The 22428-nt window shown below is 32.0% G+C and overlaps 1 protein-coding gene across 3 annotated transcripts in view; it reads left to right on the top strand.

Moving 5' to 3' along the window:
- LOC114338480 (cyclin-dependent kinase 12) overlaps positions 1–5248 on the top strand; it is a 324741-nt gene extending 319493 nt beyond the window's left edge. For all 3 annotated transcript variants that reach the window (XM_050643997.1, XM_050643999.1, XM_050643998.1), the window contains exons 14-15: positions 390–658; positions 4109–5248. In XM_050643997.1, coding sequence (XP_050499954.1) covers positions 390–658; positions 4109–4298 — 459 coding nt within the window. In that variant the 3' untranslated portion in view covers positions 4299–5248. The remainder of the gene's footprint in view (positions 1–389; positions 659–4108) is intronic.
- The last annotated feature ends 17180 nt before the right edge of the window (positions 5249–22428 follow it).

Genomic DNA, 22428 nt, shown 5'->3' with positions numbered 1-22428 from the left:
CAAAATTAAAAAGACAAACCTCGTACGAGGGGATGTTGATAATTCTACTAGGGGAGAATAATTAGTTTTCCATTACCGTATTAACGTCTTTTTGGAGTTATTTATCTGCCGTTTGTGTTTTACAGCCAGTTTACATCCTGCTTTAACTTATCAATTGAATTCTGTTCAATGTTTTCTTTTTTTTTGTCATAATATTTTTTTTACTTCTTTAGTTATTCTTTTTTCCTTAATATTCTCAAATTTTTACTAATCTCAAAATTTTTGTAACAAGGTTCTCTGAAAATTGGTTAGTATTATTATTAAATTAGATTTCTGCTAACATATTTAGATATATTTCTGTTCTACTATACATATTTGGTGAGTATAATAATCTTTAATAAACATTTTAGGCAAACGCTGATATGATGCAACTGGACAGGATATCCCGAGTATGTGGAACCCCTACTCCTGCGGTGTGGCCTTCTGTGATCAAATTACCTCTTTTTCACACCCTAAAACCGAATAAATTACATAGGCGTAGATTAAGAGAGGACTTTGTGTTTATGCCCCCGTCATCTTTAGATCTCTTGGATAAAATGTTGGAACTTGATCCCGAAAAAAGAATAACCGCCGAAGATGCACTGAAATCGGCTTGGCTCAAGAATATTAATCCTGAACAGTAAGTAATTATATTAGTTCAACAGTATACGGGTCTGAAATCCTATTTAGCGTCATTTAAAAAATCGGGGCGCGTGCAGTAACATTACGGTAATATACATAAACTGTAAATTAAATTTAATAAAAATGAATAAAATTAACCTAGAGGCCAGCGTCCTATTTATAGGACACTAAAAATTTAATTTTTTTAGCCAAAAAATGTTTAAATTTAAAGAAAAAGTTACCCTGTATATTTTAGGCTGTAGTAAACTGAATTATAAATTTGTTTGGTTACCAACACTCAATCAAAAAATTATAAATATTGGACTTTGTTGATCTTGTCTAGATTTACACATCTATTCTTATAAAATCCTAATGTGCCATGTCACGCAGTCTGTCCGGTCCGGTTCGATATGTAAACATTGAATGACGTTTAATAAACGTCATTTTATTTGTTATATTCCGGATAATAATTTTATTATTTAGGCATATTTAAACAAGTTATATTAAAATAATATTTTTAAAATTAAATAAAAGAATGTTATTATTTATTTACTACATAGTTCGATTTTAAACAAATTACATACCTTAATTATTTTAAATTAGTAATGAAACAAATAATATTATTTGATTTTAAGTTTAATTATCAGTAGTAATTGCACAAGAGCTTTAAAATTATTGAATTTTTCCCGAGTGACACTTTGACAGTTTTATTATGTCAAAGTGTCACGAGGGCAAAAATTATATATTAATTTTAGAGATCGAGTGCAATTTGTTGCGATTATTTCATGAATAAAAGTGTTCAAAACCAAAATTTTATTGTAATTTATTTATGTAAGTACAAATTAATACTGTTAAACAGTGCCGGATTAAGAATCTTGAGGCCCCTGAGCAACCCAAGCTATGAGGCCCCTGAAGAAACCTTTACCTTGTCCCTTCAAAACCTCGGAAAAACACACAAAACACCACATACTGAGTTCACTGACTGATACGCTGTCTACCGACGACTCAGATTAGTAATTACCTTATCCAAAATTGTTAGATACATTTCAACCATTAATTTTTCTTCACCCCGTAGAAAAATTTCATTGGAATTAGCATAATCCAAATGTAGCTTCCTTGCTCGAATTCGTTTACTTTCGTCGAAATATTCAGAGTATTGTAGATGATGTAGATCGCAGGCCTTCTGCTCGTAGTAAGCAAAATGATCTCTCTATAAGCAGAACTTCAGTTTGAAGATATATTCTCTATGTAATGATTAACTTACAGCGTTAATGCATTCTAAAATTGTTGCTCAAAACTCCTTCATTATGAATGTTTCTTTTTTTGACATATCTTTCAACAAACACTTAGTCTCATGAATTGTTTCAGCTTTCTGATTAATGTCTTCAGCAAGAGTATGAAGAACGGATGTAAAGGCGTCATAACCTTTAGACAAAGCTCTTGTTGCGTCGGCTTGCACTCCATCTAGTGCGGCTTGCATCTTTTAAGGACTAGATCGTGGTGAATGGGATCGCTTAGTGGAGTTTCATTTAAGCATTTGATCATAACTTCCCAACGGTGGGTAGAAAGTAGAAGCTGAGAGTACACGGACTGAACAATTCCAAAATACGATGTGGCCTTCAACGCAACTTTCAGCAGCACTTACTCCAACTAAATTATGCGAGTGTACGGCACAAGTAATGTAAATTATTGCAATAGTAGCAGTAGTTTAAAAAACAGCAGAAGAAAGGTTTTCTCCAGTATGACTACTTATGGATATGAATGTGAGAAAACGCATATGAAGAGTACAGGGGGAAAACAAGGAATGTAACTTTTTCATGAATTTTAGCTTTTCTCGCCATGTGGTAGCAAAAACTGAGTACTATCGACTAGACTACCGATTCAGAACAATAACTAGAAATATCAGTCAATATAAATTTTGTCGGACCAGGATTGGCCGTACGCCACTGAACAAAAATATGGATGTCAGCAGCTTTTTGGTGCATTATTAAATTAATAAATTGATATAGATTAATATTATATGAAGATTATAGCATCAGAATTGCTACAATTCTGCTAAGTTTCTCTTAAGTGGTTTTTAGATATCATAAAAATTAAACCTTTATTGGTGTTTATCTCAATATGTGTAAAATGTGACATTCCTTGTTTTTCCCCTGTACTCTTCATATACACTTTACCATCAAATGAACTAGCATACCTTAATTTAATAGTAAACTAGTCAATATGAGACAAACCTGGTGTTGAATCGACACTTAGGAGTAGTAGGCATCCGGCTTCCTTAATTTCAATTCAAAACGTGTTTTCCCATTACTTCTATCACTTTATTACCAATCTTTGAAGATAAGTAAAAAGGTTTTCCAGTACCCTTATTGCCACAGTACCGTGCCACACCTTATACCTTAGTTCCACACAGAACCGTGCCTAAATGAGAGCTTAAAAAAGGATCGCACGCTAATCCGCAAGAAGATACAAACTTAACTACAGAGATTACCAACTTTTTCAGAACTTGCATCCAGAAAAACTTCCATCAATATTTTTGCATTCTGAAGAAACTTTCCCAATCCAAAATTTCCGTACTTCTTCAGTTATGGTATTCCATAATCCCATGTGACCTTTTCTAAGAAACCGTGCAGACTGACAGGCAGTACGGTCCCTTCTACCAAACGGCATTCATTAGAGACTTCTCACAACATAGGCTTCCATGTGAACAAAAGTACCATTGTAATGTAGTTTTATACATCCATCGTCACTTTTATGGTATTGTATGATATTTAAATTTTTTCGTTTTTTGGCCTGCGAGGCCCCTTTTGAGCCCGAGGCCCCTTTTGAGGCCGAGGCCCCTAGGCAACTGCCTACTTTGCCTAATGGCTAATCCGGCACTGCTGTTAAACACACAGTTGATATAAAATATTTTACGGTTGACAGTCATCACTTTTATAACTTTTAAAACATTAATTGTCATTAATGTCACTGAATGTATTTTTTCGTAGCAACGAAGGGCATCTGACGTAATATACTTGACGACGGGATATTATCAAAAATTATCACCTTAATTTGCATTTCTGTAGCTTTCTATTGGTCAGAATCTCCTATGAATGAAATAATCATATAAACTAAATAAGATATTTAAAAATAAAATTTGAGTATAGGTTGATGAAAGGAATTATTATCTATAAAGGAATATAGCTTCAGAACAACAAAAAGAATAAACATGTCGATTGATGGTGGTGGACCCTGAATCGAGTTATATCTAAAGCTGCCTTTCTCTAAAATCTTAAAATTCGAAAAAACAATTGGGCGTTAAGATAAATAAAATTAAATAAAATCGAATCGAATTGAATCAAAGAAGTGTTCACTTCTGTCGGCACTTTCCAAGTGCGACGCTCTTTTGTTTGTTTTTTTCATTATTTAATTTCATTTATGAAACTTTACTTTTATTTCATCAAATGTATAATCTTCATTATTTTAGAATCTCTGCTCCGGAATTACCTACGTGGCAAGATTGCCATGAAATGTGGAGTAAGAAGCGTAAGCGCCAGATCCGGGAACAGGCCGAGGCAATGCAAAATTTGCCCCCAGGGAAACCTTCTCTAATGGGAAGGCCAGAGAAGATGATTGTAGGCTGTAAACCAGAAGATTCAGTGGACGGTGGAGGGTGAGTCTCTTTCAAACCAATAATCAGTGTATATTAAATTTTTAGTACACACTGTATTAAATACTTTTATTTAAAATACGGAGAGGCACATTTTGTGAATTACCTGTGGCCGTTTGACTGATTTTTTTAATGTATCATCGCCTTTGGTAGCTAGGTTTCTAATTACATTACCTGTACCTGCAGACATCAAGTTTTTGGAAATAGATGATATTTGACGTTTTCCTAAGTCATTATTAACAATAGACATTGCCAAAACATTACTTATAGATATTTAAATGATTTAAAATTCAATTTACACAATTAGTTTTGTTCCTAAAAAAGAGAGTTAAAATTCTTTAAAAGTATTCTACAGAAAGATTGCATCAGTAAGTACTGTAACAACCTATATATTATTAATTATAAAAATTAATTTTTAGTACTCTATTTCTGTATAAAATACTAACGACACGTTTTTTCTTGGATACCTTAGGCTTCTTAAAGTTATAAAATATATTGGGATTTGAAAGAGTGCTAAGATGATGTGCACACGTTTCTTTAAATCTGTTTGTTATAAATTTGTTTGTGCAGAAACATTTGTTCTATTAACCATTTTGGATAAAGATTTCAATGAACGTACTGAAAAACTGTTTTAACGTGCTCAAAATATTAAACTTGAAAATATCAAAATCTTGTACTAGTTACAGGTGCTTAAAAACCAGGTAAACAAAAATTGGTAAACGTATTTAAAGAAAAAATACCGATTGTGTGTTAAGAGTGAATAGAAGGATGGAATTAAGTATGAGAATATTTTCAGGAGCTCTTTTAATTCGAATTTAATTTCTAATTAATCAAAATTAATCGCTCAATGAGTATTCTTATTAATCGATCTGACATAAATTTTTCCCATCCTCATCACAAAACCTGTCTTACTTTTTTGCATTATACACTGTGTCCGTAAAGTATGGAACAAATTCTTTTTTAGCTAAACAGAGCATTTTAAGAAATAATCCTGAAACACGTCGATTTTTGATTTTAATTTACCGTATTTTAAAATAATATTCTAATATACAGGGTGAATTACTTTCGAGTAATGACGTCACCGTCATTTTTTTTAAATGGAACACCCCCATTTTGTCTCAATTTTCGGATTACTCTAGCTGAGCTGATTCCAAAAATGTATCACATGTTGATTCAAATTGGTACAGGGTGGACAAAAATACAATAGTTTTGTGTGTGCTCATAATATTAAATTTTAATTAATTTTTGATATTAAATTAAAATATTAAATTAAACAATATCAAAAATTAATTAAAATATCAAAAATACAATAAGTATTTTTGATAATATTGTTAATTTAACTAACGCGTTACTTTATGAACACACACAAAGCTATTGTATTTTTGTCCACCCTGTACCAATTTGAATCAACATGTGATACATTTTTGGAATCAGCTCAGCTAGAGTAATCCGAAAATTGAGACAAAATTGGGGTGTTCCATTTAAAAAAAATGACGGTGACGTCATTACTCGAAAGTAATTCACCCTGTATATTAGAATATTATTTTAAAATACGGTAAATTAAAATTAAAAATCAACGTGTTTCAGGATTATTTCTTAAAATGCTCTGTTTAGCTAAAAAGAATTTGTTCCATACTTTACGGACACAGTGTATAAAATATATATTTATTTTGTGAAATAAATTAAGAGACGTACTCACAATCAATTTATTATTTACTCCACATGACAGGTTTCGCTCTCTACAATTTGCACAGCATCAGGTCCCGGTAACAGTAAATTAAACGCTACAAATGGATATAATATGCATGCATACATTCAAGTATACACTCATCTATACACATGCACACGTATGTATTTATATGCAGTGGTATCATCTAATTATGTTAATGTCATGTATACGTTGTGTACTTACATGTAAGCACACAACTTATACATGACATAATTAGATACCACTGCATGTAAATACGTGCGTATGCGTATATACAGGTCCAGCGATATTTAAACGGATCATAGCCAATACATGTATTTCGGCTCTAGGCGGTTGGCCAACAAAATATTTTCAAATAATTATTATATTATACAAGTACAATACCTCAGTCGACTGCTGGATTCTGAACTAAGCTACGTAAATGCAAAAGCCCGCCTACATTTACCATTTCATTCTGTTTTAAATCAACCGAACGGGTCTAGAGGTGGGCTAATTTACGATAGTAATATTTTATTCATTGTGATTTTTGTCTGTAACTGAATCAGTCATTGTGAAAACAATACATGTTACAATGTGTAAACTTTTAAGGAAACGTAAAAATATTTTCATTAATAGTTGGATATTCCGAGATAATACAATATTTTATACAGTGAGCACGTAAAGGTTGGAATAAATTCATTTTCTCGAGAATGGACGATTTTGGTAAAAAATACCAAAACAGGTCAATTTTTATTTTCAAATTGCGACTTTTTGACATATGTATCATACTAGTGACGTCACCCATCTGTACGTGATGACGTCATCTATAATTTTTTAAATGAGAATAGGGGTCGTGTGATAGCTTATTTGCAAGGTAATTCAATTCTCTATTCAGTAATATAAACGTTAACTAATTATTTATACAGAGTGTCCAAAAAAAAATTTTTTGAATTAAATTTATTGACAAAAAGAAGAATTTGTGTAATATATTTAACTTAAAATACATTTTACTGCTGTCAGAAAAAACAGGAAATAATGTTTATTTGACAAATAAATATTGTTTTTTGCATAAACTCAATATTAAAGCCGCCACCCACCTTCCTCTTAACAGTTTGAACATTTGATTTAAGCGAAAAGGAATGATTATTTTCCAAATAAACATTTTTTCTGTTTTCTGAGAACAGTAAAATGTATTTTGAACTAAATAAATTACATTCATCCTTTTTTTTATGTCAATAAATTTAATTCAAAACAATTTCTTTTGGACACCCTATATAAATAATTATGTAAACGTTTATATTGCTGCATAGAGAATTAAATTACCTTTCAAATGAGCTATCACACGACCCCTATTCCCATTTAAAAAAATAATCGATGACGTCATCACGCCCAGATGGGTGACGTCACTAGTATGATATATATGACAAAAAGTCGTAATTTAAAAATAAAAATTGACCTCTTTCGGGATTTTTTTCCAAAATTGTCCATTCTCGAGAAAATTAATTTATTCCAACCTTTACGTGCTCTCTGTATAAGTATTATGGGTTATAAATGAATCCTTCTGAAAGGCAAAACAAGTTTAAATGTTTATGTATATATTTATATGTAAATTTAATGGCGTTGAAAAGCGTCGTCATTTTACTCAAAATATGGTCTTAGATTGTTTTCGCAATGACCGATTCAATTGTGATTTAACAGAGCAACGAAATATTCGTATATTAAACTCCTAATAAAAAGTGTTACCACTGTGGACCATCGTAAAATTCTACACGTGTTATTATTTTGTTTAGGTCACTATTACAAAATTGGGTTTGCTATTAGAACGCATACCATGCCATTAGTGCCAAACAAAAATAGAAAAATTTAGTAGTTTATGGAACGTTTTTATATAAGTGACTATAACTTAGAGAACTTAGAAAACAAAATTTTAATACATTATTGTTTCCTATAATGCACAAAATGTTAAAGGTGGTACAAAATGATGTGAAAATGAAACAATTTGGATGCTTTGCAGTGCAACGTCAATAAAATCATTTTTTTTAAGTTAAATTGTGGCTGATTTCCTCATCCTGTGAATCCTGTGTGTGCAAAGTTTGCACACACAATAAATAAACTTTATTGTGAACGATGGCTTAAAGGATGAGGAAATCAGCCACAATTTAACTTAAAAACTTCTACCTCAGATGTTGTTATCAAAAGTGATATAAGAAAATCATTAAAAATTTAACCAAAATAAAAAATACCATTAGCCACTTTAAAAAGAGTTCTACAAGCAACTGCTAAACTTTTAGATTTTGAAAAAATCCAGGAAACGGGAATCCTCTCAAATTACTGCAAGATGTTTCCACATGTTGTAATTCGACATTTTATATGTTGGAAAGATTTATTCAGCCAGAAGAAATTGTTAAGGCTATTATAAGCATAACAAATATGTACATAAACACTAGTTCAACAATGTAGGAGTATTTTATTAAACTGTCGATAAACTGTCTATTTCAACTTTTCTTGGCAGAATAAGGTTTCGACTAATTCCTTTTAAGGATCCAACAAATGCGGAAATAGCACAGAAAATAGAATCGCTCTTATTGCAGAAAAACTTGGAATGGAACAAAAAGAATAAGGATTTACGACTCAAATTTTATTAGAACATGAGAAAACATCTGCAGATCCGGATGATATTATGGGATCGCAGGATCAGCCACGAGGCACTACGACAAGCAGGGCAATAATAGAAATGCAAAGATTTAGGGAATGCGATCGGTTGCCGCGAAATGAAGATTCGTTAAAATGGCGGAGAGAAAATAAATATATTTTTCCTTATCATGCACAAGTAGCTCAAGAACGAATTAGTGTCATTGGAACATTAGTGCCTTGCGAACGGTTATTTCCAAAGCTGGTCTAATTATTTCTGATTGAAGAACTCGAGTTAATTATAAAAAGGTTAAAAGGCTGCTATTCTGAAATTTTAATTTAAAAGTACCAAATAGTAACTAATAAGTATTTGTAGCAAATACTGGTATTTAAAGTTTTACTAACAAAGTCCCTGAAAACTTCTATAATGTGTATTTTAATAAGTTACAGCGGTAACAAGAAGAGAAAATTGAGTGTGATTTTTAATTTCAAATATCTCATTAAAATGACACTTTTTTTATTCTAAAGGACTTTCGGCCCTCGATAATAATGTAATCTTTCATTCCGCGTTTATATTTTTCAAAAATACTTATTATTTTCTTAAAATTCGTAAAAAATGAATGCATTGAGAAAGCATTGGCCCGAAATTTGGCGCCTATGCTCTTGTTAGATTTTCTAATAACAATTAAGACAATGAAAAAAACATGAAATTATTTATTAATGCAATATTATTTTCATTACAAAAACTACTTTTTGAATAAAATTGTTTCTCATTCTAACAGACCTAATTTTATAATCATACCTAGACAAAATAATAACACCTGTTGAATTTTTTTGACCATTTTTAATTAGGAGTTTAAAATACGACTATTTTGTTACTCTGTTAAATCACAATCACAGATAAAAATTACGATGGGTTACGGTTACATGATTGCAAATACTTCTAGCCCACCTCTAGGTCAGAATCAGGTATAAGAATGGCCCGACCGGTTCCTATTTAAGGGTCCGCCTCGCGATCGCGGATCGCGCCAAGGAATAGAACCGAACCGACCGGCGACCTGACTACATGCAGAAGGCGATTGCAGAATTTGCAGATCCTTCTAGCTTTTTGTGCATACGCCGTACGAATAGATTATTTTATTTTTATAAGTTTCAGTTTATGGATACGTATCTATTTAAAACATATTTTTTCACCTAAAATATTGTCTGAAGCTATTTCTTTGTGGCGTTTATGTAATTTATTATTCTAAATACGAAATAAGCCACAATTTAACTTAAAAAATTATTTTTTTAACTTTTATTTCGAACGTCGTTGTCAAAATACAAAATATTAATAATTTAAACAAAAATGTTGTTGCTTAGTAAAAAAAATCTTCTAATAATTGCCGATATGAATGAGTTAGAATAAATTATATTATTAGAAGAAATTTTTTTTACTAAGCAACAACATTTTTGTTTAATTTATTAATACTGTGTATTTTGACAACGACGTCCGAAGTGGAGGTCGAAACGTTAACAAAATCATTTTTTAAGTTAAATTGTGGCTTATTTCCCATTTAGAAAAATAAATTACACAAACGCCACAAAAAATAGCTTTAGAACAATATACATAATATAAAATAGATACACATGAAATATTTAGCACTATAAATATTAAAATAAATATTTTAGGTTAAATTATGTTTTAAATACATATCCAAAAACTTATAAAAATAATAACCCATTCGTACCGCGTATCTGCAATCGCCTTGTCTGTGCATGTAGGTAGTGGGTTCGGTTCGGTTCTATTCCTTGGCGCGGTGCGGACCAGTTAATGTTGCTATGATTTCTGGTTTTAATGTCTGGAACTTTTATATTGGTCCACTACCTCAAATGCAGTTCAAACACTGTCTTAAAAAGCTATGTTCCATATTTCTTTAATTTATACTGTATGAGTGTATACTTGTATATATATGAGTAATGGATTTTGGGAAGAGCTATGACCTTGAAAATTTCACATAAACTTGTCTACTAAATCGGCATAATTCATAGTTCTTGTCAAAATCCAATACCTTAATAATATGACTAATATTTTCGATTCTAAAATGTTGTCAAAGACTTTAAAGATTCTGAGTAAGAAAGGAGATATTTAGTTATATTCTTTGTGACATTTTTAAGGTCATAGCTCTTCCCAAAATCCATTACCTATACATGCATGTGTATATAGGGTGAGGCAGATAAACGGCCTATTAGAAATATCTCTAGAACTAAAGGCAACTGAATTATGAAAATTGGAATAAGGAGGTTTTGAAGACTGATCTATTTAATGAAAATATTTTCATCTATTTGCTACTTCCGGTTATACCGGATATTATAACTTCGTTTTTTTAAATAGGACACCCTATAAATTTGTACATTTTTGGATTTTATTCGATTTCTTAAAATATGAGGTTTTGTAATATTATACAGCAGGGCTGGGCAAACTTTTTTTAGTAAGGGCCACAAAATATTTTTAGTCTATTACCGAGGGCCGCAATATTCGTTACCTTAACGTGTTCGAATTTTTAACTTTTTACTAATTTTGTTTAGGGGTGGGTAGGGGGTGCATGGTTAAATTAAATAAACATATTCAGTACAATTCAAAGATTATTCAAAAAAAATTCAAGACCAAATATTGAAAAATAAGCCAACGGTGGCAAATTTTTACAGGCAGCTCCAAGAAAAATTGGATTTTGCAGTAGAACTCGTCAATGATCATATGAAACAAAAAATTCAAAATATTTTATTAGCTTATGAGTTTCTCGAGGTAATGCTGTTGAGTTTTTTAGTTTTAACGATTTTTGAGTTTTTGATATCACTCAAAATACCAGTCAAAATAAGAAAAATTTGGTAAAAAGGGTGAAAATCAACATATTTATTGTTGTTAACCAAAACATATCTCGATAGAATTACCTCACGAAATGTCCAAAGAAAATCTATGAAAAATTTCAGGTGGATCTGTCAAGTAGGTAGTTTTTCAGTTACAATGTCCAACGCCTTTGAAAAAGGCAGTTTTGAGAAAAACGCGTTTGGTTTGACAACTTTTATTTCAATTTGTTTTTTGTCTGTCAAATCGTAAAGTGATGCACGCCGGAATATGTTTTTGAATCGTAGAGTAATTTACAAAAGAGACGGGAACAGCTGTTGAACGTTTCTCACTACGCTCAAGCTACTGCAAAGCGAGTCGAAGGTAGAGATATTAAACATGATTTACTTCCGGTAATTTTACTCCGGTCAAGCTGAAAATTTTAGAGAGCGTTCTCGAAGTTTATTTATTTATGTTTTCATTTAAAATAATAAAAAAAATAAAAATTTCAAACAAAAAAATTTTTCAAACCGCACCCCTCCCCCTAAACAGCATTCGCACTTAATTAAGCATGGTATTTCCCTCAAATATATTATGTGTATCTATATATTTCACTTAATATATAGATAATAATTCACTTTTTTCCGCGGGCCGCAAAAAAATGTATAAAGGGCCGCATATGGCCCAAGGGCCGCACTTTGCCCACCCCTGTTATACAGGGTATTTTAAATGTGGTGTGTGCGTGTGCGTGTGCGTGTGCGTGTGCGTGTGCGTGTGCGTGTGCGTGTGCGTGTGCGTGTGCGTGTGCGTGTGCGTGTGCGTGTGCGTGTGCGTGTGCGTGTGCGTGTGCGTGTGCGTGTGCGTGTGCGTGTGCGTGTGCGTGTGCGTGTGCGTGTGCGTGTGCGTGTGCGTGTGCGTGTGCGTGTGCGTGTGCGTGTGCGTGTGCGTGTGCGTGTGCGTGTGCGTGTGCGTGTGCGTGTGCGTGTGCGTGTGCGTGTGCGTGTGCGTGTGCGTGTGCGTGTGCGTGTGCGTGTGCGTGTGCGTGTGCGTGTGCGTGTGCGTGTGCGTGTGCGTGTGCGTGTGCGTGTGCGTGTGCGTGTGCGTGTGCGTGTGCGTGTGCGTGTGCGTGTGCGTGTGCGTGTGCGTGTGCGTGTGCGTGTGCGTGTGCGTGTGCGTGTGCGTGTGCGTGTGCGTGTGCGTGTGCGTGTGCGTGTGCGTGTGCGTGTGCGTGTGCGTGTGCGTGTGCGTGTGCGTGTGCGTGTGCGTGTGCGTGTGCGTGTGCGTGTGCGTGTGCGTGTGCGTGTGTGTGTGTGTGTGTGTGTGTGTGTGTGTGTGTGTGTGTGTGTGTGTGTGTGTGTGTGTGTGTGGATATTTCATGATACTTTTTTGATAGGTATTTTGATAGCTCAACCACTATTGGTAATTTTAAGAATCAATCTAGATTAATATGTATTTATTTCCGAAAAATTATTTGTAAAGTTGACACCATCTATCGTCCGTCGGCAAATTCAAACAAAAATATAACTTCAGACCATCTTTTACCACCTTTAGTCCAGACAAATTAATATATGTATTTAATATATTTTTAATACCAAAAATGAGATGTTTTAATCAAATATTGCTTCAAATATAATCTGCAGAATAATTTTGAATCACGTTCCGCTAATGAACTTGCTTTTTTGTCCTTAAAAGTAGAAAAAAGTTTCAATTCTATTGCTTAATATTTCATCTAAATATAATCGTCTAACAATTTTAACTGTACTAATGCCCAAGTATACATTTTCAAGTGTTAAACTGATTTATTTACGATGAGTAACCCGGTTGTAAAAATACCGGCGTGTGCCGTATCAAAGGGACATCGGTTTACTCGAATTTCATAACATACAAATGTTATCTGTTTGAATTTGCCGACGGACGAAATATCTATAGACCCGACTTTAATTGAATATTTTCACGGCCAACCTAATAAAATTTCACGTATTTTTTATTGCAATTATTAATGTTTGGCTTGAATAATTCACAAAGTAAAGCAGTTAGGTCTAGGGAATGCTTAAGAAATAAAAAAGTATCATAAAATATCACTTCATTGCGATACTAAAATACGTTCCATTTACGAAAAATCAAAAAATTCCCAAATTCCCAGTTTCTATCAACCCTGTATACTAAAATTAAAACTTTAGCTTTACCAATAATTCTAAACAATAGTAGACTATATTAAAAATTATTTGAACATAAAAAGAGTTTTTGATGTCAAATTACTACAATTCTACAGGGTGTGAATGTTGCTACGAAATTAATAAAAAAACGTAATTATCTTTTAAGCCATCCTGTGTAACATTACAAAACCTTTATTTTAAGAAAGAAGACATCGAGAAGAATCTAAAAATGTAAACATATACAGGGTGTCCCTTAAAAAAACAAAGTTATAAGTAACTTCTGGTATAACCGGAAGTAGCAAATAGATGAAAATATTTTCATTAAACAGATAACTCTTCAAAATCCCTTCATTCCACTAATGATTCTGTTGCTTTTAGTACTCGATATATTTCTAATTGGCCGTTTATCTGCCTCCTCCTGTATATATATTTCTAATATTGGCCTTGATCATATTAGTCTGTGATAAATACCAGACAACATAATATCATTTATATACCATTTTGGTTTTTTTGTAATTTGTTGCATTTAGTTTACTGTTACCGGGACCTCAAGATCTGTGCAAATTGTAGACAGCGAAATCGGTCGTCCGGAGTAAATATTAAATTGATTTCAAGTACGTCTCTTAATTTATTTCATTTCATTATGGACTCACGTATGCAACCCATTCAACATATATTTTTTTGTTTTTACTTCTTTTATTTCTAGTATGTGCATGCTTTATTTTCTTCTTTCACTATCTTTAACTTTTCCCGTATTTGTGTTTAATACATTGTTAGTTTGCTACGAAAAATATAAATAAATGAATGTATACTTTTGCAAGTATTGTTGGTGTACAATGCATGTTTATGTTAATACACATATTTTTAGCAGTAACAAAAGTGCCTGTGAATGGATGTTGTAGACTGGTAGAATCGAGATATACATCAGTTTCTTGACAAATCTGGTTAAATATCATTGAAACAATAGTATATCACACATTAGTTATCATTACTAGTTCCTTCGTGTTTTATGTGGTGTATTCTGTAACATTTCCGTTATATTTAAGAGGCCTCTAAAATTTAACTTTTAACGGTCCTCTTAACCCTTTAACGTCGGGAATCGCACATACGCGCAAAAGTTTACTTGCCACATATACGGGGGTTTTTGGGCATTCGCTTCCGTTTAACTCTTGTGGTAAACAAGTTCGTTACTGTAAAATTGAATAAACAAGCACACAAGATAAACGTTTTATTAATTATTTATAAAAATGAATGTAACGTTTCCTGCTCTGAAGTACATTTTGATGCAAGTGAATATATGCGTCTCCCGTATATGGGGCATGGCACGTTTAAAAACGTAAACTTTTACGTTTATGTAGCAGGGTAGTCTGCTATACCAAGGCCTGTATACCGTAGGTCTTGGTATAGCAGACTACCCTGCTACAATCCCAAAGCCGCGTTAGCGGTATAAAACGGGAGCCTATTATATATTTCTACTTTTTAGGAAATTGCAATGTAAATTGTAATAAAGAAAATTGACACTTACCTTTCATTATTATGTATTACTTCTTCAACTAAAGCTTCACCAAATACATCATAAAAAGCCATTTGCCGTTTTTAATTATTTATTTCGATTATAACAATAATAAAAATAACAAATTACTATTCATATAAACATAACCAAACAAAACTAATGAAACACAACGAAGGCCTGTATACCGTAGGTCTTGGTATAGCAGACTACCCTGCTACAATCCCAAAGCCGCGTTAGCGGTATAAAACGGGAGCCTATTATATATTTCTACTTTTTAGGAAATTGAAATGTAAATTGTAATAAAGAAAATTGACACTTACCTTTCATTATTATGTATTACTTCTTCAACTAAAGCTTCACCAAATACATCATAAAAAGCCATTTGCCGTTTTTAATTATTTATTTCGATTATAACAATAATAATAAATAACAAATTACTATTCATATAAATATAACCAAACAAACTGTCAACACTGATGGAATCGCCATAAAACGAAGTTAATGGCGCCAGGATGAGATAGAAGATAATCAGGTAAAGGAGGGAAGATAATCGGACAGTGCTAGTCAGGTACGTTGTAGTTGTAGCAAATTTTACCTGAAAATTCTCTGTCTCTCTCATGTCTCTCTAGAAGTGCTAGAACCTCTCTCTTGTATGTTGGCGCCTATCTCGCTTCACTGTTGGAATGGGACGGGGCCATTCCATCAGTGTTGACAGTTCATTGATGAAACCACATTTAACCATAGACATATATTACCTAGACTGCGCGCTACCATCTAAAACTATCTGACGATTGCGACAGAGAAACTGAGGCTATGAGGTGGGAAGTCTCTTTCTAATCGACGGGGTTTATCCAATGACGTTGGATTTATCGATTACGTCACTTTCCCACTGTCTCTGATTTGATAAACTCCTCCTATTAGAAATATACTTCCCACCTAATAGCGTCAGTTTTCTCTGTCGCAATCGTCAGATAGTTTTAGATGGCAGCGCGCAGTCTAGGTATTATATGTCTATACATTTAACGGATTGCTAAAAATTTAAGATCAAGTTTTGACATTCTCCAAAATATTCTGATTTAGCGTCAGTTTTAGCGGTTTAGGTTTTGCTTTTAACGGATGCATAATTTACAAAGTACGAAAATATTTTTAGCGGGCGCTAAAATTTTAGATGCATCTAAAATTTAACGGAAGTCCTATAGAATACACCCCAATACGCGACTAAAATTTGCCGTTTATAAATTCTTTGACTATTTTCCTAATAACTTCAAATACAGTCAGTTTATCAATTTAAACATTAAAATAGTCCAGCAATTAATTTAATTCTAAAAATATAGGATTGAGCCACAATTATTGGTGTAATTAAAATTACATTTTTAATTAACTAATGTTTAACGTTTCGAGTTCCACTCCGGAAATCGTTATCAGAAAAAGAAATTATTCTGAAAAATTCTGGGAAGATTTTATAACCTGATTTTTTTAGGTAATCGATTTTATGACTTAATTCTTAAGAAATACATATCCTAAAAAATCAGGTTATAAAATCTTCCCCGATTTTTTCAGAATAAATTTTTTTTTGAGAACCTTTTCTGGAGTGGAAATCGATACGTCAAACATTACTTAATTGAAAGTGTAATTTTCATTAGACTAATAATTTATTGTGACTCAATCCTATATAGACATATTTAACTTAAACATCATTAATAAAACACCAAAAACATTGAAGTGACCAAATAAAATGTTGATCTACATTGTAAATGCTGAAGATAAATGTCTTATTTATAAAAAAAAGTATTGCAATGTAAATAATTCTTAGAAAAAGAGATTAAGTAATGAACAAGGGCAATAATTTATTTTTTGTTACTGTTTAGTTATAATGTATAGTTAATATGTTAATGTTAATGACAGAATTCTGCAATATGTACTTTGTTCTGATGATGTTGAACGTGTGCAATATATAAATGGACAAAGCAGACATATTAATAATTTTGCCAAAATTTAAATGTACATTTGAATTTAAAATCATATTGTTGTGTATAGTAAATTATAATAATATTAGGAATTTGCATGTAGATGGTGTTAATCGAATTTAACCTAAATTTTTTTTTAATTTGACCTAAAAAATTTGTTTAAAAATTCTACAGAAAAATACCTTTCATGGCTCATTATTGATAAATGATTTCACTTATGAAAAAAAAAACGGCAAAAATCTATACTTTCAAAAACCATGCATGTCTAATGAAACCTAGATGTTTTTGTTTTTTCTTTTTGTAAAACAATAGTGTGCTATGCGGCAATGGACGTAGTTAAAAGTGTATATTATTCTGAAGTATGTATAGTTTAATTGTATTTTGTAAAAAAATTGTAGATTAATTTTTAGTTGATCCCATATCTAACGATTCAGATTATGTAGTGTCTAAAAGGGATTATATTGTTGTATACATTGTTATGTTGATTAATTATTTTCTTTATATTTTAATTTAGTTACAATTAATTTATCTTTTTTCCATACACTCAATTTGAACCAAAAATAAAAAAAATATTAGATTAGTTTTTTCTCAATGTCCTAAAACCCCTTCAATAGCATTATTTTACTTCATTTAAGTTGATAAAATATTTGAAAAACATCAATGTTATGATGGAAAGGTATATTCTGATAACCGTAAATTAGAAGTCGTGGAAGTTAAAGTCCACAGCTGGAACTGGCTAGGAGTTATAGTAGAGTAAATATAATAGCAAATATTTGAGACATAACAGAATACTTTAGTAAGAGCAGAGTAAAAAAATTCAACAAAGTAAATAAAATTCTTGAAGCCTCATAACAAAAACACACAAAAAAATTTAATACCATACCGGAACTCAATCGGTTTGATACCATATGTATCTGGGATGAATAAATTTTCCCCTTAAAGGGCGTGGGAGCGACGCCGCTTAAACTTTATACTTTTATTTGGCATAGCAAAGGAAAAAAAGGTGAGAAGACTTGGCTAGTGGAATGTTCGAAAATTATTAAAACCAAAATTGTTTCAAATGAGAAAGTAAAAATTATATAAACTAACTGGTGAAAATGCGGCAAAGGTTGTTATGTTCCTTACATGTTTGTTAAAAAGAGATACAAGATGAATATTGTTTTATCGAATAAATAGAGAGAAGCACGTGACGTGGATGATCTTCAGCTTTTATGGAGAGCATTCGAACAGGTTAATTTGTTTTTCCAATTTCCCACACACTGAGAGAATCCATTTCTTTTTTCGTTGATATCTATCAAAAATATGTCGTCGTCCACTTTTTCTTAAGCGGAAAGGCGCAAAATGTCGCCTGTCAAAATTTTCAATGTGTTTTAAATGTATTCATTTTTTTCGAAACCTGAAAAAACTAGTACGTATTTTTGAAAAATTTAAAAGCAGAATGAAAGATTACGTTATTACCGAGGGCCAAAAGTCCCTTAGAATAAATAAAAAGTTTCGTTAGCAATGCTATGTTTTAAAAATCACACTAATTTTTTTTCCTTTATTTTCACCCCTGTAACTTATTAAAATAAACATTAACATTATAAAGTTTTCAGGGACTTTCGGCCCTCGGTACTAATGTAATCTTTCATTCTGCGTTTAAATTTTTCAAAAATATTTATTCGGTTTCTCAGGATTCGAAAAAAAAATGAATACATTTAAAACACATTGAATATTTTGACAGATGACATTTTGCACCCATGCCCTTAACTACAAATATATAGTCATACACCATTTGAAATCTCTATCATGCTGTTTTAAAATGGCACGACGATTGAATTGAAAATTATCTAACGCTGTCTCCCAATAAAAGAATAACTTTTTTAGTGAGTGACACAAGAGCTTTTAAATGATATAACACATACTATGTATTACATATTTAAGAAAAAGTGCATGACGTCATATCTTGTACAAACTAACTTGTGGTGACTGTCCGAAAACGTACATCGGTCAAACTGGCAGAACTTTTGACAAACGGATAGCAGAACACAAAAGGGCTTTCAACAATAGAAAAACAGACACTTCTACATACGCATTTCACCTTCTAGATCATAATCATTCTTTCAATGAAGAGTTTCAAATTCTGCATATCCAAAATAAAGGCCTTAAGCTATCTTTTTTAGAATCTATGGAAATTAATAAACTGAAAAATACAGATATAATTCTGAATGACCAACTCGAGACAAACAGCTCCCCACTCCTCAACCTCTTCAGTTAGAGACTTAAAAAGGCAAACACATTGTAAATTATATCACTTGAGAAAGGCACTCTGCCGAAACAGCTGTAGTCACATAGTTGTAAATAATAAATTTTGTGGAAGTATAGAAAACAAAAGTTTTCAGTGTTTTATTGTGAGACTACAGAATTAGCCTAACGAGCCACTTTAAATCGTTATTAAAGTGATACACGGCAGAATAAAAATGTGAAGAACAAGTATCATGAACACAGTTTGGATTCAGCGATGCCTTAGCACCTGAGAGTCTCTATTCGTTATCCAAGTGCTTATGCAGATGTGCAGGGTTGTCAATTGTGATGTATATATTTGTTTTATCGAGTACAAAAAGTCATTTGATATAGTAAAACATCATAAGCTCGTAACCATCTTGAAAGAAGCGCAATTAGATGATACTGACATGAGAATCATATAATTTCTATTACAACCAAACGGCCAACATTAAGGTGGATAACAGTCGACAGAGCCAGTCGCCATATATAGAGGAGTAACACAAAGATGCATTCTGTCCCCGGTGCTATTTAATATGTACTCTGAATATATTATCTTCAAGCTAACATTGGGAGAACTACAGGAGGGCGTATTAGTAATCAGAGTGCGTCTATACAACATTAGATATGCCAACGACGCAGTAGTTTTTGCAGACAGTTTAGGTTATTTGCAAAGAATAACATCGCTTATATCAGATATAAGTAGATAATATGGACTTGATCTTAAGAGCGTAAGCGCAATGCTTTTTAAATGAATCCTTTTTTTCAAGTCTTGAGAAAACTAATAAGTATTTTTGAAAAATTTACGTTATTATAAGCGTTATTATACGGAGTAGAGGCCTGGACACTTTCTGAAGCTTCTTTAAGAAAACTCGGGGCCTTTCAGATGTGGTGTTAGACACATTTTAAGAGTTTCATGATGAATCGTGTGACTAATGTTAAGGTCCTAGTTGAATGAACAAGAAATGCAATATTATGAACACACTTAAAGAGCGCAAACTAGAATATCTTTGCCATGTTTTGAGGAATGAAGAGATATATGGCTTGTTGCAACTCATTCTTCAGGGCAAGGTATTTGGAAACAGAGAACCAAGGAGAAGAAGAATATCTTGGCTTGAAAGCCTGAGAAAGTGCTTCAATACATCTACAACCCGACTATTCCGAATAGCAGCAAGCAAAGTTAGGATAGCCATGCTAATCGCCAACATCCGGAATGGATAGGCACCGTAAGAAGAAGATGATTTTCATTTTCTAATCATTAAATAGTTTATTTTGTGAATTAAATCATCTACACTACATAACCAACTAAAAAAATTTTGTTTGGTAACTCAGTACCTGCTTCAATACCTGATATGATCATTTTACTTATTATTTAAAATTGCCATAAGGCCATAATATAGGCTGAAGCGGTCGCTGCCTTAAAATAACGAACTAGTTCTGTATTTTTATACTGTGATCTGGAATTAATTCTTCCTAACATTTGTGCTTCTATTGCGTACATACATTGCCTAAGATGCATAAGTTTCCACCAAAAATATAAAGGAAATAAATGTAACAAATAATAAAATTAACTTTTGTAATCTAAACCCTTTATAATATAAATAGTAATAAAAAACTGCTCTGCTTTAAATTACTGTAATTTCTAGAAGCTGTTTTTTAATAAACCGCCAAGTTTTTTTAATTTTACGCCAGTTGTTATATTGAAGGTATACAGCCAACTACAGGGTTTACTCCCTTTTTAAAGTTTTTTTAATTTTGGTTCAAATAGTCTTATTTTCCTATTTCGTTTTAAACTAATGTACATTTTGATACTTGTATAACAAAAAAAAAAAAAATAGAGAAAATTATTTATTGAAAATAAAGAAATAGGTTACCTGTGCCAGTCTGTTTTAGTGCAACACTACTAGAGATAATTAACTAATTTATATAAGTGAAAATGGTGCCGAAAACATATTTATATAATTATTTTTGTAAGTAATACAAAGTTTCTTAATGATTACCTCAAAAATTCTGAACGAAACCTAACTTGTATATGGTTATTAGCAGTAACAAACGCAATATATTTAAGTAAGTTGCCTTAAAACAATTTTTAATTTTTGGTCTAAATTTTTCAAAATCATAATACATACAGTGATAAGCGCAGTAATAACCGGCAAAATAACGCAAAAGATGGAACACATAATACATTGCGAAACAGAAAGAGATGAAATTGGTGGAGGTGAAAAAACCATTACATTACATAGTTTCCTACCTTCAAACGTCTGTGGCAGGAGTATTTTATAAAATTCTACTGTCATAGTGACAGTTGTCATACTCCTCTGATACGTCTAAAGGTGGGAAACTATGTAATGTAATGTTAATTTATACGTTTATAACGATAATTTCCACCTCCACTAGTTTCATCTCTTTTTGTTACACAATGTATTATGTTTTCCATATTTTGCGTTATTTTGCCAGTTATTAGCGCGCTCATCACTGTATAGTGATAGCAGAGATTACCAACGGAAAATTGGATTAACAAGAAAACTCAATATTTTTCATTCCAATAGCTGTTGAAAAGTATTGTCAACAATTATAAAAATACACTACTTTAATAGACATGTTTAGAAGCTATCAAATACTTTTGATTTTAACATTACTACACACATTTTATTATGAATCGTCTTCTTGAAGATCTAATTCTGTTGCTGGAAGTATTAATAACTAACTATTATTATTTCATTCATAGGAGATTCTGACCAATAGAAAGCTACAGAAATAAAAATTACAGCGATTATTTTTTAAATGATTTTAACTTCCGATCGTGTAGTAAGATTTTTCATCACGTGTTTAATTCTGTCCAATCAGATTATTATTACATCGGGAATAATCTACTGTACATTATTACAGTGGGAATAATTTTAAGTAGATTGTTTTTGTTTATTTGCAACCAGTTTCCTAGTCTTGACAACATTTAAGAAAATATCCATAACAATCTTTTAGTTCCGCATCTAATGTCAAATTGTCACAAGGCGAACACAAATCGGCAAATTTAAGCACTCGAATTAACTTGGTAAGATTATTTCATGAATATAACTGTATTTATAAATAATTTTAA

This window comes from Diabrotica virgifera, chromosome 2, assembly GCF_917563875.1.
Source record: "Diabrotica virgifera virgifera chromosome 2, PGI_DIABVI_V3a".
NCBI classification, from domain to species: domain Eukaryota; kingdom Metazoa; phylum Arthropoda; class Insecta; order Coleoptera; family Chrysomelidae; genus Diabrotica; species Diabrotica virgifera.
Note: the sequence above shows the minus strand (reverse complement) of the source record. Positions and strands in the feature narration are given on the sequence as shown.